The sequence below is a fragment of the Pleurodeles waltl genome, chromosome 7, assembly GCF_031143425.1.
Source record: "Pleurodeles waltl isolate 20211129_DDA chromosome 7, aPleWal1.hap1.20221129, whole genome shotgun sequence".
Taxonomy (NCBI): Eukaryota; Metazoa; Chordata; class Amphibia; order Caudata; family Salamandridae; genus Pleurodeles; species Pleurodeles waltl.
Window position 1 is genome coordinate 1338734117 of NC_090446.1, and position 21496 is coordinate 1338755612.

General features: G+C 43.4%; 1 protein-coding gene across 1 annotated transcript in view; it reads left to right on the forward strand.

Annotated features, from left to right (window-relative positions):
• LOC138246270 (pleckstrin homology domain-containing family A member 7-like) overlaps nt 1-21496 on the forward strand; it is a 236784-nt gene that overhangs the window by 167557 nt on the left and 47731 nt on the right. The window contains exons 17-20 of the mRNA XM_069200700.1: nt 2875-2976; nt 4759-4876; nt 12678-12775; nt 20218-20394. Of these exons, the coding sequence (XP_069056801.1) occupies nt 2875-2976; nt 4759-4876; nt 12678-12775; nt 20218-20394 (495 nt within the window). The remainder of the gene's footprint in view (nt 1-2874; nt 2977-4758; nt 4877-12677; nt 12776-20217; nt 20395-21496) is intronic.

The window sequence follows — 21496 nt, forward strand, 5'->3', positions numbered from 1 at the left end:
TTCAAAGCTGTAATGTGCTTTAAGATTTTGTTTTATTACTACCAAAGTAAAATTAATTATTTTAAATTATTTTACATTTATATTTTGTAATAGGAGGAATTAAATGTTTTAAAAAACTTAATTCATGTCCCTATTTTCCCCTAGACAGATCTCCACCACAGTGGCTGAGATCTCCATCTATGTGTAAAAAGTTAAAAGTAGTGACTTTACACTTAGAAATTCGACTCCAGAACCTGATTTCAAGGAGTGGAGACATGTAGGTCTAATAATTTACACTCTGAAAAGGTGACTAACCAAAAGTAATAAGTTTACTTCAAAGCGTAAGAGTAAATGTGCATGTGTAGTCTTACTCATGTGAAAATTTACCTTTGTGACTACCCCCTCCATTATGTATTTATTTACAATTGTAGTAATAAAGGCATTTCAACAATAAACTCTGTATGTTCCAACAGTTACATTGCACATAACCATTTGTAAGGTATGATAGGAACATGTCCTGGCGGACACTGGAGTGATAGGTGATGTGCATTTAATAGCCATAACACTACAAATTAATGGTTAATAAATGGTATGTGTGTGTGTGTGTGTATATATATACACACACTCCATTTGCCAGCCATTTATGTACACACACACACACACACATGTTCGTAGCATGTGTGGCTGTAGATAAACATGACTTGCATACCTGCATACTCCTGCCATCCAATGTGGGGCTTGGACCTTTGCAATTTGTTTTTGTTTGAAGAAATCTTGTGAGTCACAAGCTATGGTGACTGTTACCTTTAGTTGACATTGTGCAAGGACATGGGCATTGGCTTTATTATTAGATTGTTTTTCTCTGTAGTGGGGTTTGTATGTATGTCGCTGCAGGTCCCGGACTCGACACCCTTGATGTCGTACGTTCCTTCTTCAAGAACCACCCTCATTCCACCCTCTTCAGATTCAGCCCTTGTTAGGAACCACTGACAACTCAATCATGGGAAAAACCTACCCCAGTCACGCCAGGGGACAGGCTTTCCAACACCTACTGCCTCTTTTTCAACAACATCAACACCTAGCAGTCAGACCAAGCCATTCAGCTGGCTTTCAAGGCATTCCTGTTGGTCATCTGACACAAAGTAGTCTTCAGAAAGGAAAACAATATGACTGCAAAGCAGGGCTACACACACTCCCTGCAGTTATCAGCTCTAGCGCAGAGTATTTGACACAGGGTGAATCGCCATCTGATATTCTACCTGGCAGAGTACCTCTGAGGGATCGACAGTGACTTTGTTGACCTGCTCAGCAGGATGCAGCAATCACTCCATGATGGGAAACTCCTCTCACAGTCCTACTCCCGTACTTCCATCGCTGAGGTGTCCTCGAGGTGGACCTCTTCTCCACCACTCACAACGCAAAGTGCCACAACTTCACTTCCAGGTTTCCTCACCCTCAGTCTATTGACAGTATTCTATGGATGAACTGGTCAGGGATCTTTGCCTATGGTTTTCCTCCTCTCCCACTTCTTCTGTATATTGGTAGGAAGCTCCAGCAAACCTCCCTTACCTTCACCGTGGTGGCTTCCAGATAAGCCAGACAATCCTATTTCCCGACCCTTCTTGAGATGTGCGTTGTACCCCATATTAGCTCCCCAACAGGCTGAATCTTCTCACACAGGATCAAGGCAAGTTGAAATGTCAGGACCCCAGACAAACCAATCTAGGGATTTGGCTTATGAGGTCCTAGAGTTTGGTTACCTCAGCCTCCCTCAAGAAGGCATGGACATTCTCAAGGAAGCATGCAGGCCCACTACTCCAACTCGTTACACTGCCAAGTGAAAAGGCTTGTCCACTATTTCATTTCAAAATGCTTGGACCTTGGTTGCTACAGATGACTTTCTCTTCTTTATACACTTTCACACATCTAAATTCTGCTACACACTGCTCCATTAGTACTCTCACCTGCTAGGCAAAATCAAAGCTAGTGATGAAACCGATGCCTACTTGCATTGCCAACTAAAGGTGGAGTGACAGTACCATGTGACTTGAAAGACTTCTTTGAACAAAAAAATGAGTTGCAAATGTCTGAGCCCAACACTATGTCAGAAGTATGCAGGGCACGTGAATCTCCAACTCCACACGCTACAAACAGATGCTCACAAGGTAAGAAATGGGGTGATCCTCAACAGGAGCCTTGGAAGAGGTTAACAAAAAGATAGAGCACCATTCACCTGGAAGAGAGTTCCAAAACATTTGTTCCTTTAGAACAGATGTCTTAAAACCTGGAAGTAGTAAGGGCATATTGGTCCAGGGGTCAACAGGGGAAATTAATTCTAATCTTGTCTTTCAAACTTGAGCAAATGGTGTGGTCCTTGGCAAATCACTTTAGTCCCACGTGGCCCACTTCAATTACCTGCCACAATTGTGAGCCTGCGCTCCAGTAAAACTTGCCATAAAAAATACCGACTTCATATAGCTGCTGGACCATTTCATTTCCGACTTTCATTTCTGACTTGTATTTCTTCTTTTCCTGTAGAAATGCAGTTTTGTTGAGATCCCTGTTTATTTTGACATCCTGGGCTGTGTCACACTTGAGCCCTGTCTGTAAACTCCAGCACAGGTGGCACAACCTATACGAATAAATAGGGAATTCCTGACAAGCCTGTGGTTTTCATAGGTTTGAGCCACGTCACTTTTACGTTGGGCTGCACCTAGCATGCATCTGAATGTGTCCCTGAATTACTAACCTGTAAACAGCTCTGTCCTAATGGTCAATCTTTCTGTACCCTTATTGGTCAGTTCATCTCTGTTTCCTATTGTTTTTCTCCTGTGCTTCTCAGTTATTAGTGGCAATTGTAGGTGATTTCTTTTTTGCTATTCTGCTCCTGTGCAGGACATAGAGGTCATCCCACCAAGGCCCCCTTTGCCCAAAGATCATTCCACCACACCAGCAGCAGAGACAGAAGGACAGACAAATGGTAACAACAACAACCAGGTATGGAGAGCATAATATACCATAAAAATACTGAAATGACAACTCATGTTGGATTCTAAAGTAACGTGCTGCCTGTTGTAAACCACTTCTGCACCTCATCAGGAGTTATAGGTGCTATTTCAATGCAAATCAATACAATAATGGGAAAAATAATTAATGAATGGAGTGATTAGGGGGGAAAAAGAGTGGCCAAGCAGCATACACTGTTAATCTCTCAATTCCTGTCTGTCTTCCTATCTCTTGCTCTTCTATCAGCCTTCCACTTATCACCTATTCTTATCCATTTTGTCTGAACATAATGTCTATGCTACAGAAATCTATTTCCAATATACTTCTAAACCTAGCAATTATACTAATAAAATGCACAGTGGCCAACCTGACTGAATAAGAGCGAGAAGCTTTATGCTTATTTGCTTGAGTGGCAACCTGTAGGTAGAACCAGGTTTCGACCCACTGAGTCTTGCTGCCTGGCTAAGAACAAGCGCTAACATTGACCCCAAATATTGATAAAAGAGAGGAAATTAATTAAGCACCTTCAAATGGATACACAGTTCAGTACCTCACTGTCTCTTGTGCTCTTTCATGTTAGCTCTTTCTTTTTCCCAATCTCTCCCTATTCAGTCAATTTCTCTCTTTCTCTGTCTCCTCTGTACACCATCCCTCTTTTCCTCTCACTTTTGCCTCTACTTCAAAATATCTGTATCTGCTTGCCTGCCTCTTCCTTCCCCCTTTTCTCTCTAGCTATCTTTCTCTTCTAATCTTGTAATCTGTCTTGACAATCCTCATATTTGCGCTTCCTTTGTGAGCCTGCAACCATTAGATGGTTCCCTTTTTCATCAGACTTTGCTAGTTTATCGAACCTCCCCATCCCACTGTCTCTGGCTTCTCTTTCATTTTTTACTGACTCTTCCATACCATATTTTAACTACCTCTTTCATGTTCCTTTTATGTTACATGACTCCTTCGAGCTTAACAGTTTACTTAGGTACACCTGACCTGTCTCTTATTTGTAGCTGTGGAAGTCTTTGTTACAAATCTTAAGTGTAGTGGATACTGCCAAAATTTCACTTACAAAATAGTGTGATTGATTTGGTAAAGTGTATCATAGATCCTGTTTGAAGCATGGTTTTTGAATCCATATGTTCTGTATAGCGGTTCGGTATCTGAGCTTCTGTTGAGATATATATGCAAAGTAACAGAACACCTACGTTTTAAGCAGTTGGCTTAAGTGCTGTGCTTGCCTTTGCGCTCTGCCTGGGTCGTTGGTCGGAGTTGGGAGAGTGGTAACACTGGAATCTGAACAGAATATAATGCTTCATAGACACTGGAAGAGTGTATTGAGGCCTTTATCTGTTGAATTCAGATTATTTTCAAGGATTGTGCAGAATGGCCTTGAGATCCATACAACAGCTGTAATTATGTTGTCTTTTGAGATTCATGACTCTACTTGGGCTTTCTAAGGGGTGATTAGGAGAGTGGTTACCTTTGTGAGATCTAGAGGCATTTGGAGTGGAGCAATCCTTAAGATACTGGGAATGTGGTTGGGATAGTGGCAGCCAGTGGATACAGTAGCGCTCGTGGGAGATTTGTAGTCCTAGGATTCTGTAGAGTGTGCACACTATCCAGCAGGAGTTATATAACTTTGATGCAGGAAGAGTGAAGTAAAGTTGAGTAATGTGGTTTGACCTGTAGGACCTTCCTGAAAACCTTAAAACTTGGAAGATTAATATATGCCAAATCAGTGCTGAGACTTAACAAATTCTTATTTCATTTGATGCTCAGGGGCAGCAGAAATTATCTTCCAAGCATACAGTCACAAATGGATCTAACCCCTCAGGACAGCGGCTGTTGGAACACTCATCCGGGTCAGCATTCACCACCTCAGTGAGTGCACAGGGAGGTGAGAAGGCCTTTATGCACTGGGTAGGACCATATCTCAGGATGTCATATGCTGCCTGTTTGTTTTGTCTTTAAAATCTCACTTTCTCTGATGTTGGGAATTGCACAACATCCATGCATACCATACCTAACAGACCAAATGCAATGCTTATGACCATATGACCACACACTATTTATGTCAATAAATAACAATACCTAAAATGAAACACAGTTGAAAAACAGCACATAAAACACTTAATGCTACTTCTTTCATAGTCATCTCTTTCAAAGTAGTAAGGGTAAAGGGTTATGTAATCTCATCTGTGAGATGATTTACAGCATTTGTAGTTGCATCTGCCTCATTAGGGTGTCATCATGAGCATTGCATTAAGCATGAGAGTTATGGTTTGTATGGCTGTTGCGTGAGTGATTGACTATGCTCCTAACCATAATTTAAAACCATAATTTCACTTTAATCAGTTTTTTTGTGACTATATATATATATATATATATATATTTGTGGCATGTGTAGCTGTAGGTACACATGCTGTGCATACTCCTTCCAGTGTTGTGCTCGGACATGTGTGCAACTTGTTTTTCTTCGAAGAAGACTTCGAGTCACAAAGTAAATCCACCTATTACTGGTGATACGCATGGGCAGCGATTCCATTGTTAGATTGCTTTTTTTTTACTGTTGTGTTCAGTTGTGTCTGAACAGCTCTCCGGGTCAACACCTCTTGGTGTTCGACTTGCTCGCCTTCGAACTTCTCCATACCCCCAAGAAAAAGAGTTACCGTTGTCTGCACATTATTCCATGTCATGGCGACCTCTGTTAGGCTCGCTGACCAGACTCTTCCTGATGCCCCTGTGGGGCTCTAATTCCTCTTGTTTCTCTCGTGCCTCTAGGCCTTCTTCAGTGCTTGGGAATGCAGTCACCGTAATGGAACTCCTTTCCAGTACTGTCCACAGAGTGGAGCAAAGTACCCCTGGACAAACCACCATGAGGTTTGCAACCTCTGTCTGTCCCTGGAGTACTACGAGGCCTCATCCATGGCCTCTCTCATCTTCCAGTCCGAGGTACTGACTAGAATTGCACTTCACTTGACACTCGACGATGCTTGGGACGATACCCCAACCTCTTCAGGCATCGCAAAATCAAGGAGGAAGAACAACAGAACTGCCGGCAAGCAGACCGTCCACTTTAACCTCACATTAGGAAGCTGAATTTTGAGGAGCCTCTCACCATGGAGCATGGACTACCAGCCAAAGGCAGAAAGCTCCAGGATCAGGTCACCGGTCTGCTCCTACTCATACCCTCCTTCCTCTTCCTTGCCTCCACCAGTACTTCCACCTTCCCCTCCTCCACTTTTTCCATCTTCGTCACCTCCACAGGGTCACCCCTTTCGCATTCAATTGGTGGTTCCTCACATTCATCTCTTGGGGAGGGTAGTCCTTCCAGTCCTTTAGTTCCTTCAATCAATCAATCAATCAATCAGTGGTTTAATGTAGCACACCTGAGAGGGTATCGAGGTGCTTGAGGCTCCTGAGGGTTTAGGTGACTGAATTGAACAGCCAGGTCTTCACTGCTCTCCGGACTCCACTAGAGAGGTACTGTGTAGCTGCAGATGCAGGTTGTTCCAGGTTCTTGCTGTGAGGTGGGAGAAGGAGTGTCCTCCGCTGTTGCTTCAGTGGATGCTGGGGGTGTGAGCGTGTGAGAGCGAGGCAGAGCGTAGTTGTCTGGTAGCTTAGTGGAAGTACAGGCGGTGGTTGATGTAGGCTGGTCCTTGGTTGTGCAGTGCTTTGTAGGCGTGGCTCATCAGCTCGAATTGACGTCTCTTCTGTATAGGGAGCCAGTGGAGTTTTCAGAGGTGGGGGAGGGTGATGTGGGTCCGTCTGGGGAGGTCAAAGATGAGTCTGGAAGCAGAGTTCTGTATGGGCTAGAGTCAACATTAGCACAAAGCACTTGGCAATGGGTAGTCCATGACCATGTCCGTCCACTAGCGCAATACAGACCAGGAGTAGACAATTACTTTGCAGACCTACTCAGCAGGATACAGCAACAAGTTCATGAGTGAGAACTCCACCCACAAGTCCTACTCCTATACTTCTATTGTTGGGGTTTCCTGATGTACTCCTCTTCACCACTGCCAAAAATGCAAAACGCCGAGGCTTCGTCTCCAGGTACCTACATCCCATGGCAATGCACTAAGGATTAACTGGTCAGGGATATTTGCCTACGATTTTCCACCTCTCCCTCTTCTTCTGTTTGTGGTTTGGAAACTTCGGCAAACACCCTTCATCCTGGTGGGTCCCACATGGACCAGACGTCCCTGGTTTAGCACCCTTCTCAACCAGCCTCATGAGAGGCTGCCTAACCGGACAGACCTTCTCGTAGATTGCCAAGGAACAGTCAAGCACCCGAACCTCAGGCAACTCAATCTTGTGATTTGCCTCTTGAGGTCCTATAATTTGGTTACCTGAACCTAACTCCAGAGTGCTAGACCATCCTTAAAGGAGCGTGCTGACCTACAACCCGGATCTTCCATGCAGCCAAATGGAAGAGGTTTGTGCCCCACTGTCTGCCTACACACATTTGCCCATTCAAGGCAGCAGTCCTGGACATCGTCTGTGATCTGGTTCTGCAAAAGTCGGGGCTTGCCTAAATATTTTCATCAGAATTCATTTAGCTACAGTTGCTGCTTACCATTAAAAAATAGAACACACTTCACTGTTCAGGGCTCCAGTCATTAAGGACTTCATGGAAGGCCTGAAAAGGTGTATTCATTTATTAATTGAGAAATTGTACAATCATTAAAAATCTTTCCAATGTCTAGTTACTACCACAAATATAATTCTGATAAAATTAAGCATTCGGTTAAAAAGTTACAATGATCAATCGCAAATCAGTTGCCACTAAGGATCGTCATAGTCCTACTACGGTGTGTGGATTAATTACAGGATCATAGTACTAACCTCTAACATGCTGTTACAGAGTGGTGTCTTTTGACTGCAAGAACACAATTGCCTCACAAGTAAAATTGAACATTCATCAAATGACTTTGCCTTAAGCAGTCGGAGGACTTATGCTACAAGAGGTTAGCCGAAGCACAGTGTTAAAATTATACTAATTGAGTCAGTCACCAGAGGTCATGCTGTGTGGGTCTGCACTATTGAGTAGTAAAAAATCAGAAGGGACATTCCACCCAGGGCACTACATGCCCCCTTGTGGACCTCAATATTGTTCTCACAAGACTTATGGGACCTTCTTTTAAACCGCTTCACTCGTGCCCTTTACAGACTCGTTCCTGGAAGGTAGCCTTCTTAGTGGCCACTACCTCCCTCGGGCATATAAGTGAGCTTCAGTCTTTAACCTTGTAGAAATATTTCTTCTAGGTTCACCAAGATAGGGTAGTCCTTAGAATTCACCTAAATTCCTCCTAAGATGGTCTCTACCTTCCACCACAATCAAACAATCGAATCCTAGTGTTCTTCCCACATCCAGATTCAGTGGCAGAGACATCTCTTCACACACTAGATGTCAAAAGAACACTCATGTATTGTATTGACAGGACAAAACATTTTTTATAAAAACACAGCAGCTCTTTGTCTCCTTCTTAAAACCACACAAGGGACATACCTTCTACAAACAGGGAAGAGCACTGTGGTTGGTCAAATGTCTATAGCCCAGTTAAGCAAAGGCCAAGAGACATTTGCCCATCTCTCCCAGACCCCACTATACCAGCAAGAAACGGGTCTCTGTGGCTTTATTCAGGTAACATCCCTTTAGCTGACATCTGCAAGGCAGCTACCTTGTCTACTCCACACACTTTCAACAGACATTACTGTGTGGATGTTCTGGCATGCCAACAAGCTAATGTTGGACAGGCTATACTCTATACACTTTTCCAGTCCTCTGCAACATCCTCTGGCTACCCACAGCATAGGGGAAAACTGCTTTACAGTTTATTCACAGCTTGTCTATTTACAGCTTCGCATGCCACACATGAAACCTTCCTTCCAAATTCATAAAGATAGAGTAGTCCTTAGGACAAACCCAAAATGTCTTCCAAAAGTAGTTTCACCATTTCACATTAACCAATTAGTTGAGTTACATGTTGTTTTCCCACAGCCAGTCTTTGAAAGAGCTCTGCACACACTAGATGTTAAAAAAGATCTTATGTATTACATTGATAGGACTAAAAGTTTTAGAAAATCTAAACAGCTTTTTGTAGCATTTTCAATGCCTCACAAAGGCAATCCAATTTAAAAAAACTGGGAAGGTGAGATACATAGTCAAGTGTATTCAAACTTGTTATCTTAAAGCTAAAGGTCAATTACCCACAGCTCCTACAACACATTCTACCAGAAAAAAGGTGTTTCTTTTGCCTTTTTAGTAAACATTCCAATAGCAGATATTTGAAAATCTTTTCAAACACATTCACTAAGCACTATTCACTAAGCACTATTGTGTAGATGTTTTAGCTTTCCAGGCAGTGCTCAGGACACTTTTACAGGCTACTGCAACTCATACAGGCTAGCCACTGCTTACTTGGAAGGGAGTGCTTTACTGGCTATGCAAAGCATGTGTATCTACAGCCACACATGCCATGGAGCGGAAAATGTTACTTACGCTGTAGACATCTGTTTGTGGCATGTAGTGCTGTAGATTCACATGCGCTCTTCCTCCTCCCTGGAAGCCTGTGGTCGTTGTAGTAGTATTATTTTACAAATATTGTACATATCTTTATTCACTGCACGGAAATCTTTTTTTCTATACTATCTATTTAGCTATCTTTATATATATATATATATATATATATATATATATATATATATATATATATATATACACACACACTCACTCCTTACCTCACCCTCCTGCGGGAAAGCAATCTAACAAAGGACTCGATGCCCATGCGCAGTATCACTGAGAAGAGGTATCACTCGATCTCGTGACTCGAAAAGATTCCTCAAACAAAAACAACTTGCAAGACTCCGAGCCCAACACTAGATGGCAGACTTATACAAAGTATGGAAATCTACAGCACTACATGCCACAAACAAATGTCTACTTGGTAAGTAGGATTTTCTTTTTTAGGTATGTGTTTCGACCTTACGGTCTTCTTCACAGCAAATACAATTACAAGCACCACAATCCAAACCAAACCGATCATGCCATGCTTTTACATGTTCCCCCAGATGCATAATGACAGAGTAAACCTACTGAGTTTGCCAGTAATCTATGCTATAAACAGTCTATTGGAACAAACATCTATGTATTTGGATCCTTACTTTTTGTCTTATGTTCTGAATTTCCCAGCATTTGCAGGTATAGCACCAATTTTCTGACTAAAATCTCTGAGATACAATGGCAGCCTAGTTATCTATCAGTGAAAAATGATGTGGTTTCCCATATACTTGTATAGCCCGTGATCCTGGGATACAGGCACGTAAACAGTTTTTTAGGGAAAACCAGTTTCCTTATATGATCATTCACGTTACTTCAGATGCTACGATTTTGCCTAAAAATTAATTTCTCCCTTTTTAAGGATATTTGGCACAGGTAACTCATTAGGACAGCGATAGGGAGTTGTTTTGCACTGACCTATACTAGAATCTTCATGGGTTGGTAGGAACAAGTGTGGACAGAGGAGAATGAGATCTGGACTAAACGTATACCATTGGGCACCCGTTACAAAGATACTTTTTAAAAATATGGGATGGGCCGAGACAGAAGTTAGGAGAATTTCTGAGGCACATCAATTGTAATGAATTAAACTTGAGATTTACTCACAGAATACTTCCCACTCAAATGGATTTTCTTGATGTTTATGTTGAGATAGTGAAGGTTAAGATTGAGACAAGTTTGTTTCAGAAGAGCACTGCTGGAAACAGCATCGTTCATGCTCACAGTAGCCATCCACAGACGCTTAAATGGAGCATCCACTTTGGGAAATTAATCAGGGCCAAAAGAAAGAGTAGCCTCCCCTTGTACAAGAAGGAAGAAGAGAGCATGGCTGCTAGATTAAGATATAGGGGCTATCCGGCATATGTGTTAAGAACTTCCTGTGAGAAGGTCAGTAAAGTACCTCGGGAGAGCTTATTGATCAAGCAGAACAAAGACACCACGAACCAGGTCAGAATGATTACTACTTACAATAATGAATCTAATCAAATAAGAAAGATGTTGAGCAAACACTGGCATATAGTGAAAGTAGATCCCCCAATAAGTAAAGCAGTATCCTCACATCCATTGATAACAAATAGGAAATCTAGATCAATTAAGGATATTTTGGTGCACAGTTACATGGGCACACAGAAGAAAGAGGGTTGGCTACATGAGCAACATAGTTTTTTCAAATGTGGGAAAAATATGACATGCAGGGACAGCAAAAACTGTAAGTCCTACAGTTTACCCACTGGACAAACAATGAAAATAGGCAACTTTGTTACCTGTAATAGTGACTTATGTGTCTATGTGCTGTCCTGTCAATGTGGACTGCAGTATGTAGGTAGCACAGTTTTCCCTGTCAAAAAACAAGTTCTAGAAAATTTAGGGTAATCAAGAATGGTGATCAGAATTATCCTGTTGCTAGACATTGGAATCTTTGTCAACAAGGGAACCTTGACTCTTTGTCATTTTCTGGTATTGACAGTGTAATCCATAACCCCAGTGGCAGTGACACGGAGAAGAGACTCTGGACATTAGAATATGAGTATATAATTCTTCTCAAGAGTAAATCTCCTGAGAGCCTCAACTTGGATGAAGAGCTTTATGTTCACCTAAGAAAAATTTGGCATGGATAGTGGTTTAAGCAGATTATTGGGTGGCCCTATTCTTCTTTAACATATTTTTGAAGAAATTTGAAGAGCATGTCATTTTTATTACCTCATTGTTTATAAGAACTCAGTTACACATTGATTTTAACTAGCTTTCTTTTTCCAAGGCTGTTCTTCGTGTTGCGAACATATTAGGCCACTTGGCAATTAGTTCTTGGTAATATGATGTTTAAGTTGGATGATATCTTACATTTGTCTCATAAATGTGTTCCTTTTGGCCATGAGAATGTAATATATGAGTGACTAGTAATGCCACTGGGCTGCTCCACTATTTGTATATTAACGTATAGTGGGTATCAGGTTTCAAATGTATAGCTCAAAGGTTTGACATCTTTTATGGGATTTTGAGCTGTCCACAGAAAAAATGTTCTTAGAATGAATATTTTGTCTTTTTTTAAAGAATGCCGCGCTCCAATAATTTCTTTTTTCTAAGTTCAGAAGTATTTCTTTTGTATTTCTTTTTTCTCACGTATGTCTTTGGGTTATGCCACTTTTAATTGTACTGGCTGTGAAAAAGACCATAAGGTCGAAACGCCTTGCCTAAAAAACTAAACTTTCTGGAGAACAAGCATTTGGAGCTTGAGTCCAATTGGTTTTGCTGCTTTGTTGGGATATTAGTGAGGCCTGCACCTGCTGCTCGCACCAGCTCTGTATGGTGAATGTAACCAGGCATTGCAAGAGAGGAGTTCACAGGTTGCAGGAAAGGAGTTCATACAGTAAGATATGTATAGGCTGTGTAGAAGATCTCTTTGAGATCGAAACGCATTGCCATTAAACCATTTTCTGCAATTAGCAAGCCTTGGAGTGTGAGTCCTTTGTTGTCCACGATTTGCGGCACCTTACTGTTTACATAAATATATACATATATATATATATGTGTGTGTATATTTAATGAAACAGATTTCTGTTTGGAAATAATCAAATAATCAAGGGGAGGGGAGAGGTATTCATAGTTTCCTCATCTTCATATTTTCTTCTTTTAGCTGACCACAGTTCACCAACTCATGGGCCTGTTGTACCTTGCCTCTCTCAAGGGTCTGCTGCCACCTTCCAGCAGGGAGCTACAGATCCGGAACCTAAGGTAGGGAGCCTGCAGTGCTAAATTATGCATAGAAATGCATACCTTTATGAGCATTGCAGTGAAATTCCAAGTCCACTCCTCTGTTTGGTTTATTCTTGCTGTGTTAACGGTTACATTGTCTAAGGATTAACAGTGTTGCAATCAAAGATTAATCCTGAGTAGTCAGGTATATATATGCTGAAGGTTGCTTGAAGAATACAGGTTAAAGGTGATATATAAATGATATATCAATGCCCCACCAGGAACAGCATCCTACTGCTCATCCCACTCTTTGTAGCTGATCTCTCCAGGCATACATAAACATTATATGACATCACACACACCCACACTGGCTGAGCAGCAGGTATCGGGGAAACTAAGAAGAAAGAATGCATTATACCTAAATCAGAATGTTCAGAATGTAACAGATGTTTGTTCTGTTCCAGCTCTTTGTGGCTCCTGGGTTCTTCATCTTGTGTGGATACCGTAAGATCTGGTGCCATCTTCTGAGAATTGTTGTGTGCCATATCAGCCTTCTTTCAATACTTGCTCGTACTCTTCTGCCCGTATGTCATGCCCCATTTAGATATAACTGGCTGCAGTACCTGAAACACCTCCATTGATTAAGCTTAACCCTTATGACATTACAGTAAATAAAACATATTACATAACTGTAGCAAATGTTTTGCAGCTTGTGGCTGTTTGAGTTTCATAAGTCTCAATACCAAAAGTGTTAGAGGTGAGTTTTCTACCATGCATTTGCACTAATATACAGTATTTGATGGAATAATGCACAGTATGGAAATCTTGAATAGGTTGTCACCGCAAAAATCCTCATTACTACTTTCATAGTACCCAGTGTGTTCCTTAATGCACTTCTGTGGGAAAGTGCCTCATTTTGACATGGTTACCCCCCACTGTTTGCCTGGTATCTGATATGATTTTGATTGAAAGTGCACTGGGTTCCTGCTAACCAGGTCAGATATCCTTCTCAAAACTGCACTGTTGTTTCCCCAATTGGACAAACTTTAGCACCCTCTGTAAATCCTTAGTAAATGGTACCTGATGTAGGAAGCTGGCCTGGAGTGTGGTGGACACCTATGGTGGTCACACCTTATACCAGGTCCAGGCAAAGGCTCACTGTTTCCCAAGTTGGACAGAAAGGGCCAATAGGACCACTCAGAACCACCACCTGTGTTGGAGGATCCTCGCAGTTCTTGTGTAAAGCAGATCCTAGCAGCCGGACGCCGTTGCCTTAGGTGCATCCGGATGCAGGGGAGTGACTCCTTCACTCCAGGGGAGATTCCTTTTTGCTTCTTTGGTGCAGGTGAAGTCTTGCCGACCCCAGAGGATGCACAGCGTTGGAAATGTTGCAATTGCTGGAAGAAGCCCGAGAAACAATGTTGCAAGGCGAGGTCATCTTGGGAGTTGTAGGCTTGTTTGGTTCCTGTGAAGTTCAGCAGCGGTTACGATGGCCAGGAGCAGAAGAGGTCAATGCAGAGGAGTACTGGAGGAGTCTTCCACGCCAAATCTGGGGACCCACCGGCAAGGGAATCCTTAAATAGCCCTAGCCGGGGGTTTAGTCACTTTGCAGGGTGACCACCTATCAGAGGGAGCCACTGACGTCAGCCACCTGTCCTGACCAACCAGATGCTCCCAGTGACCTCTGCACATTTTGTTACAAGATGGCAGAATCAGGTGGCCATTTGGAGGAGGTCTGGGCACCACCTCTGGGGTGGTGATGGGCAGGGTAGAGGTCACTGCTCTTTTCTTTGTGTGGTTTCGCACCAGAGCTGGAACCGGGAGGTCTCTGGGCTGGTGCAAACCGGATTATGCAAGTAGGGTACCTAATGTGCCTTTCAAAGCTAGCCAGTGGCATGGGGAGGCTACCCCTCCCCAACCTTGTAACTCCCATGTCCAAGGGAGAGGGTGTTGCATCCCCTCACCCACAGGAAATCCTTTGTTCTGCCTTTCCCTGCTTGAGCTGGTCAAGCAGCAGGAGGACAGAAACCTGTCTGAGGGGCTTCAGCAGCGGGAGCTTCCTGCAAACCCTGGAAGACTGGTAGGAGCAATTCTGGGGGGTCCTCTAAGGAGCGCCCAAAGTGCACATAATCATGCCACCAATACTGGCATTAGTATTGGTGTATGATTCCGACATGTTTGATATCAAACATGCCTGGGTGCGAAGTTACCATTATGTAGCTGGACCACAGGTAGTGACTTGTGGCCAGTACATGGGTAAAATGGCTTCTCCGCACTTACGAAGTCCAGTGCATTGGAACTGGAGTTTGTAGGGGCATGTCTGCTTATGCAGGGGTGCCCTCACACATAGGGACCTGCACCCTGCCCTCTGGGCTAGGAGGTCTTACCAAAGGATGACTTACAGTGACCTGGTGCAGTGACCAGCAGTGAAAGGGTGCATGTACATTTTCACACAGGCTGCAATGGCAGGCCTGCGGAGACAGTTTGCATGGGCTCTTCTTAGTGGCATAATACATGCTGCAGCCCATGGGGGACCCCTGGTGTACCAATGCCCTGGGTACCTATGTACCATATACTAGGGACTTCCAAGGGTACACCAGTGTGCCAATTGTGGGGTGTAAATAGTACCAAAGCAACCAAATTTAGAGGAGAGAGCACAATCACTGGGGTCCTTATTATTAAGATCCCAATGAAAACAGTCTAAACACACTGATAAACAAGCAAAAAGTGGGGGTAACCATGCCAAAAAAAGTGACTTTCCTACACCTAGGGCCTGGGGTACTAGCTCTAAAGAGGTTCCCTCAGGGTTGCATCACAAATTGTGCCACCCCAAGGGAACTCTTACCAAGCACACAAGAGGCTGCCATTGCAGGCTGCGTGTCTTGGTGCAGACAAAAGTGAAAACACAACATGGCACACCACCTGTGTGCCATGGCCCCTAACACTGCATGCAATATATGTTAGTAACCCCTCTAGCAGGCCTTACAGCCCTAAGGCAGGGTGCATTATATTACATGTGAGGGCATATCTGCACAAGCAGATAAGCCCCTGCTATGTCTTTGTCAATTCTCAGACATAGTAAGTGACCAGGGAAGCCATTTATTTTTAAATGCTACTGCTGGACACTGGTGAGTACGATTTTCCCAGCTACATGATGGCTTCACTAAAGATAGGGATGTTTGGTATCAAACATCACGTATGTGTGAACCCACACTGATGCCATTGTTGGATTTACCAATACATGTACCCAGAGGGTACCTTAGAACTGCCCCTGAAACCTTACCATCCTCTTGTGTGCTCCCTGACCAGTTTCTGCCAGCCTACCACCTGAGACACCATTCTGGACCCCTAGGGTGAGACCCTTCTGCTCTCAGGAGGCCCAGAACAGAAGCCCGTCTGGGAAGAGGGTGTAACACCCCCTGCCACAGGAGGACCTGATGGTTAGCTGTCTTAAGGGGGCAAGCCTCGAAGGGATACCGCCTTAGAAATGCAAATCTGGCACTCCTCACAGGAGAGGAAGCCACCCCCATGTCCAGAGCCCATTTGGCATCTGGACAGGCAGGAAAATTAGCTAGTCAGTTAGGCGTGCCACCCTAGGCTAGTACCACCCCTAAAGTGGGCTACTGCAAGGTGGGCACGACCTTTCAGAAGTATCTATCTTTCTGAAGGTATACTTACAAATTCTGGGACAGGATTATGCCCACTTCCCACTGGAAGTTGATATACAGGGGGCGTAGTGACTCCAAAGATCTGTAGCTCATCGGCTACAACCCTCCACACCCCTAATGCTCTTAAATTCAGTATTTAGAGGACCCCCTGACACCTGAGAAGCAGATCCTGATGACCTAAGAATACCAAGGACACTGAAGAGCCACTAAAACAACAGAGGAGAAAAGAAGCAGCTGGCCTGGTACCAACCCCTCTGGCCTGTCTGCATCCCTCATCAAAATCTGCATGTAAGTTGACTCGTCCTGCAGCTGTGACTCCAGAAACCCGAGAGGACTGCCTGTCTTCGAAAAAGACTCAAGACCTCTCGTAAACAGTGGACCTCTCTTCAGCAACCTCCAAAGAAGGGACTCCGAAGCTTCTGGAACTACCAAAACCCAACACCTAAAGTCACCACGGCACCTGCCGTCTCTGACCCGAGTTGAAGTGGACCACTGGTGCCAGCAAGGTTGCCCAGCCCTCCAGAGTCTGAGTCCATCTGGGTTTCACCCCTCCTGGACTCCCTAACAAAACCTGCAGCCTCTGCATGCAGCCCACCCTCTGTCGCGACTGCTCCTGTCAGAAACAAAATAGACACCTAAGGGCATGTCTGCACCTGTCGCCCCTGAGCCATAGAGGAGAGGACCAAGGGTGCCTACCTTTGTTTGAGCATTGTGAAGCCCGAGCCCTGCTGTTGGCTCAGCCAGACTGGCCTCCTGGCAGGGCTTGCAGCCTCTTTCCGCAGTGACTGATCCCCATAGGATTGCACTAGGCACCTGATGCTGATTTGAATTCTGCACCTGGCCGCCCCTGTGCCGCTGAGGGTGTACTGTGGGTGCTGCCTTCGACCTTGCCCACTACTCAGCTTAACCCCTGGAGAATAGTTCTGTAAGTCGCTGTACTCTACCTGTTTGCAGAACTTGTTTTTCCTCCCATAGGATAACATTGCAGAACTCAGAAATTGTAGTGTCTACTTTTTAAAGAGAAAGGAATTGTTATTTAAAACCGTACGTACCTGAACGATTTTTCTCTGATGCGTAAACTTATATAAAGATATTTGCAATTTTTTATAAATTGGTGTGGATCGCCTTCTTGAGTCGTGTATCTCATTTACGTATTTACATATATTTATTTGTAGATGCCTTGCACTCCTCTGTGTTAAGCTTAAGGCTGCTCAACCACAATACCCTTAAATAGAGCACTTTGATATTGCGTAGCAAGCCCTGTCCACTCACTGGGGAACCCCTAAGCCCTTTACATGGTATTCACATTCCACATAAAGGACCAGCTTTCTCCAATGTCTCCCCAAACGTTGTTAAGGCAATTTGTTATGCTAAGGCAATATATAAAGCGCAGAAAATACACAGGTGTCTTGGCGCTAGCTGGACGACCGTGTAGACAACATCCCTTACTGGTGGTTAAGGAGCCTCAGGGCAGTATAAATCTAGGTCAGCATTAAACAGCCAGACTTTCACAGCTTTCCTGAAGGCCAAAAGATTGGGAGCTAATTTGATGGAGGTAGGCAGTGTATTCCACGTCTTAGTAGCTCTGGGGAAAAAAAGCTTTTGCCACCCCAGGCCAGCTGTTTAAACCTGAGGACAATAGCCTCCATGCTAGCTGATTAAGTCCTTGCTGGTGTATACCATTTTAAGATGTCCGTAATAAAGGCCAGAGCTTGATTGTTCAGGGCTTTGTAGGTAATTCAAAGTGCCTTAAAGTCAATTCACTGTGTTTTCAGAAGCCAGTGCAAATTTTTTATGTGTTTAGAGATTGATTTGTGTTTAGGGATTTTCAAAAGTAGGCGACTGACGCATTTTGCGGAGTTTGTAGTTTGTTTAACACAGACTGATTTGGATAGAGAAGGAGGTCATTGCAGTAGTCTGACTTGGACATTATCAACAGAGTGACTACCATCTTCTGTAAATAGGCAGGAATAAAAGGAAGTATCTTTTTTAGAGTCCTAAACATGAAGGAGACAGACGAGGTTATAGCCTTAACATGGTCAGAGTAGGACAATCTGTTGTCGATAAGGATTCCCAGATTAAGGGTTGTGACCACAGAGGCCGGGAGTGGGGCCAAATCCTATGGCCAACAGGAATCAGTCCAGAAAGAAGTTTGTGAACTGATAAATAATACTTCAGTCTTACTGGAATTTAGTCTCAGGCAATAGTTTATCCAAGTGCTGACTGCACACATGCAATTGCAGAATCTAGCCCTGACATCTGTATCATTGCTAGCAAATGAGACGATGATTAGTGTGTCTTCTGCATAGGTAGTAAGACACAAGCAGTGAGGTCTGATTAAGCTAACCAAGGAGGTGACATACATGTTAAAAAGGATTGGACTGAGGGACCCCGCAAGAAAGAGAGAAGCATGGTAAGACAAATTCGCAAAGACGAACCTCCTGCTCCTGGTCCGAGAGAAAGGACTTCAACAAGTCCCACACTGCTCCAGTGTTCCCAATATCAGCGAGATGTTCCAGCAGCAGCCTGTGGTTTACAGTATCAAAGGCCGCTGATAGATTGAGCAGAATACGAGCAGCCCTCCCTCCCCGCCGAGGGGCAGTCTGGACTCCTCAGTAGCCTTAATCAGTGCGGTCTCCGTGCTGTGACCACTGCGAAACTCAAACTGAGTAGAATCGCAAATGTTATAGGTGTGAATAAACTCAGCAATTTGCCTGTTAATTATTTTTTCCACAACTTTGGCTGGAAAAGGTAGACAGGCTATGGGGCGATAACTTTTTGGGTCTGTAGGGTCCAAAATCGCTTTCTTTAAGAGGGGGACTCACAGAAGCTTTCTTCCATTACATTGATATGTATTATGTATTTCTGATATAACACTTTGGTCCTCTCAGCACCTTGTATTTGAAGAACACGTATAAAATATGGAATATAATACTACAATGATTTCAGTTGTGTTATTCATAAAACTCTTGGGTCTGATTTGAGTCAAATAGAGTGGACAAACCTCATGGAAATCTGCTCCGTCTGATTCCCAGTGGGTTGGTTTTTCCACTCCCAGATTTTCTGTGTATGACAGAACCGGGCCCGATTTTTCCAGCATATTATTCCATCTGAAAATATTATGTGACACTTTGGCCTTTTATTCTGACAGGTGTAAACATACACTGCCCCCACCCCTCCTTGCCAGAAAACACTATTCTCTTCCTTCCTGTCCCCCTTGAACCTCCTCCCTCCCCTTCCCACGCCACCCAGATGCCCCTGCATGCATTCACCACTTGCCCAGACCAGGGGCTAAATGTATTAGTTAAACCCTGTGGAACTGAGAATTCTGTGGGGTTTTACAACTTGAAAATTGGTCCCATACATAATTCCCCATTCCGATGTTTAACTGGTCATTGCACCGTAGTGTGGTGGAATACACAGTAACTGTTATATTACATGGGATTTTACCTTGTCCCCATTACTGTGCAACTTGTAATCAATAATCAGCTCCTTGGAGGTTTCAGAAATCATGGTTTAAGTCAGTGAAACATGATGGTTCTTGGCCATGTTAGAATTATTTGAGTGTCCTAGATTAATGAAACCTAGCCAAGATGTTTTTTCTCTTTCAAAGCAAATTGTGTGGTAAGTTAAGTGCTAACTGCTGATATCTGACCTTTTAGTAGTAGATTTGAAACCCAGGGCAGATATCTTGATCATTCGTCCCTTCACTATTGACCGTTACTCTGGTTAGGATTAACACTTAATTACAGTGCTACAAAATGGTGACACACTATTCTTAGTTTTTACACCCTTCGTCTTTCTAATCTCCAGGCTTCCCCAACGAGAAGTGCAGAAGGTGGCCCTAGTCGGAAACAACGCATGAGTGCTGAGGAACAAATGCAACGTATGCGTAGACACCAGGAGGCCCAGATCCAGGAGAGAGTAAAACCAGGACCTGCACTACACCGGCAAGGCTCACAGAGGAACACCAACACTGGGGGAGGTCAGGTGGGTGCACATTCTCTCAATGACCTGACGCCATCATCTGTGTTTTTATTAGAGTCCAAAAGTTATGTCAACAGTTAAAACCTATGTGATCTGGTTTAAAGCAGCCTTAGAAGAACTTTAGCAGAACCCAGGCATAATTTAATTTTCACAGTGAGCAGAGGAAGTCTGTTTCAATCTCAGATTTTCAGGTTAAGGCATCAGACAGCCAGCCAGCTAAGGGACCTAGAAACTGCCCATCTCTCCTATTATTTTTGCAGTGTGAATCTTTTCTGGATTCGCATGCTGTGCATTATTCCGCGATCTAGTGGTTGAATCCAGAATTTGCCACTGTTTTGTAGTCCTTCTTCTCTTTTGATTTTTGTTTGTTGGTGGGCGTCGATGGAGTCTCCATTTGGTGTCCCCTTGTGACGGCATCCTACTTCCTCTGGATGTTCCGACCTTCGGTAGCCATCTTCAAATTCATTGTTTCCGCCTTTGGGTATGGATGTTTGCAATAGGTTTACAACATATGGAAAAGTTTGGAAGATTTCAGTGAGAAGTTCATCAAAACTGAGAGAAATTGTCGACAGGGAAATGCCCAAGAAAGAAGTTGGAGAATATAGTGATTTTTACTTGACAGATCATCAAGAATGCCCTTTCAGGGGGCTACCAGTTCAGAATAATGGAAAAAATGCTGTTCTGTTTTATTTATTTAATAATGTATTTATTGAAGCACCAGATGGAAAGCTGCCCCTGATGCACCAAAAAATAAACATAGGCAAGACATAACCAGATCGCCAGATATGAATGTAGACTAGAGGCAGACTAGTCAAGAGAGGGTTTAAAAAGGGGAAAACAGATAGGTTTAGTGTTTGAAGTGAAAGGTAGGGAAGATGAGAAAAAAAGCTTATATTGGAAGGAGTTGGTTCCAGTAACATGGGGCAAATAAAATGAATGAAATCATGAGGGTGGGCATTAAGATGGAGGGACACTATTTGAAAGGATGATATAACGGGTCAAGAATGGTAAAAGTGAGAAAGACTATGGAGAGATTTAAGGATAATGCAAAGAAGTTTGAAAACAATCCGTTAAGAGTGGGAGTAAGATAAGATTGTTCAAGAAT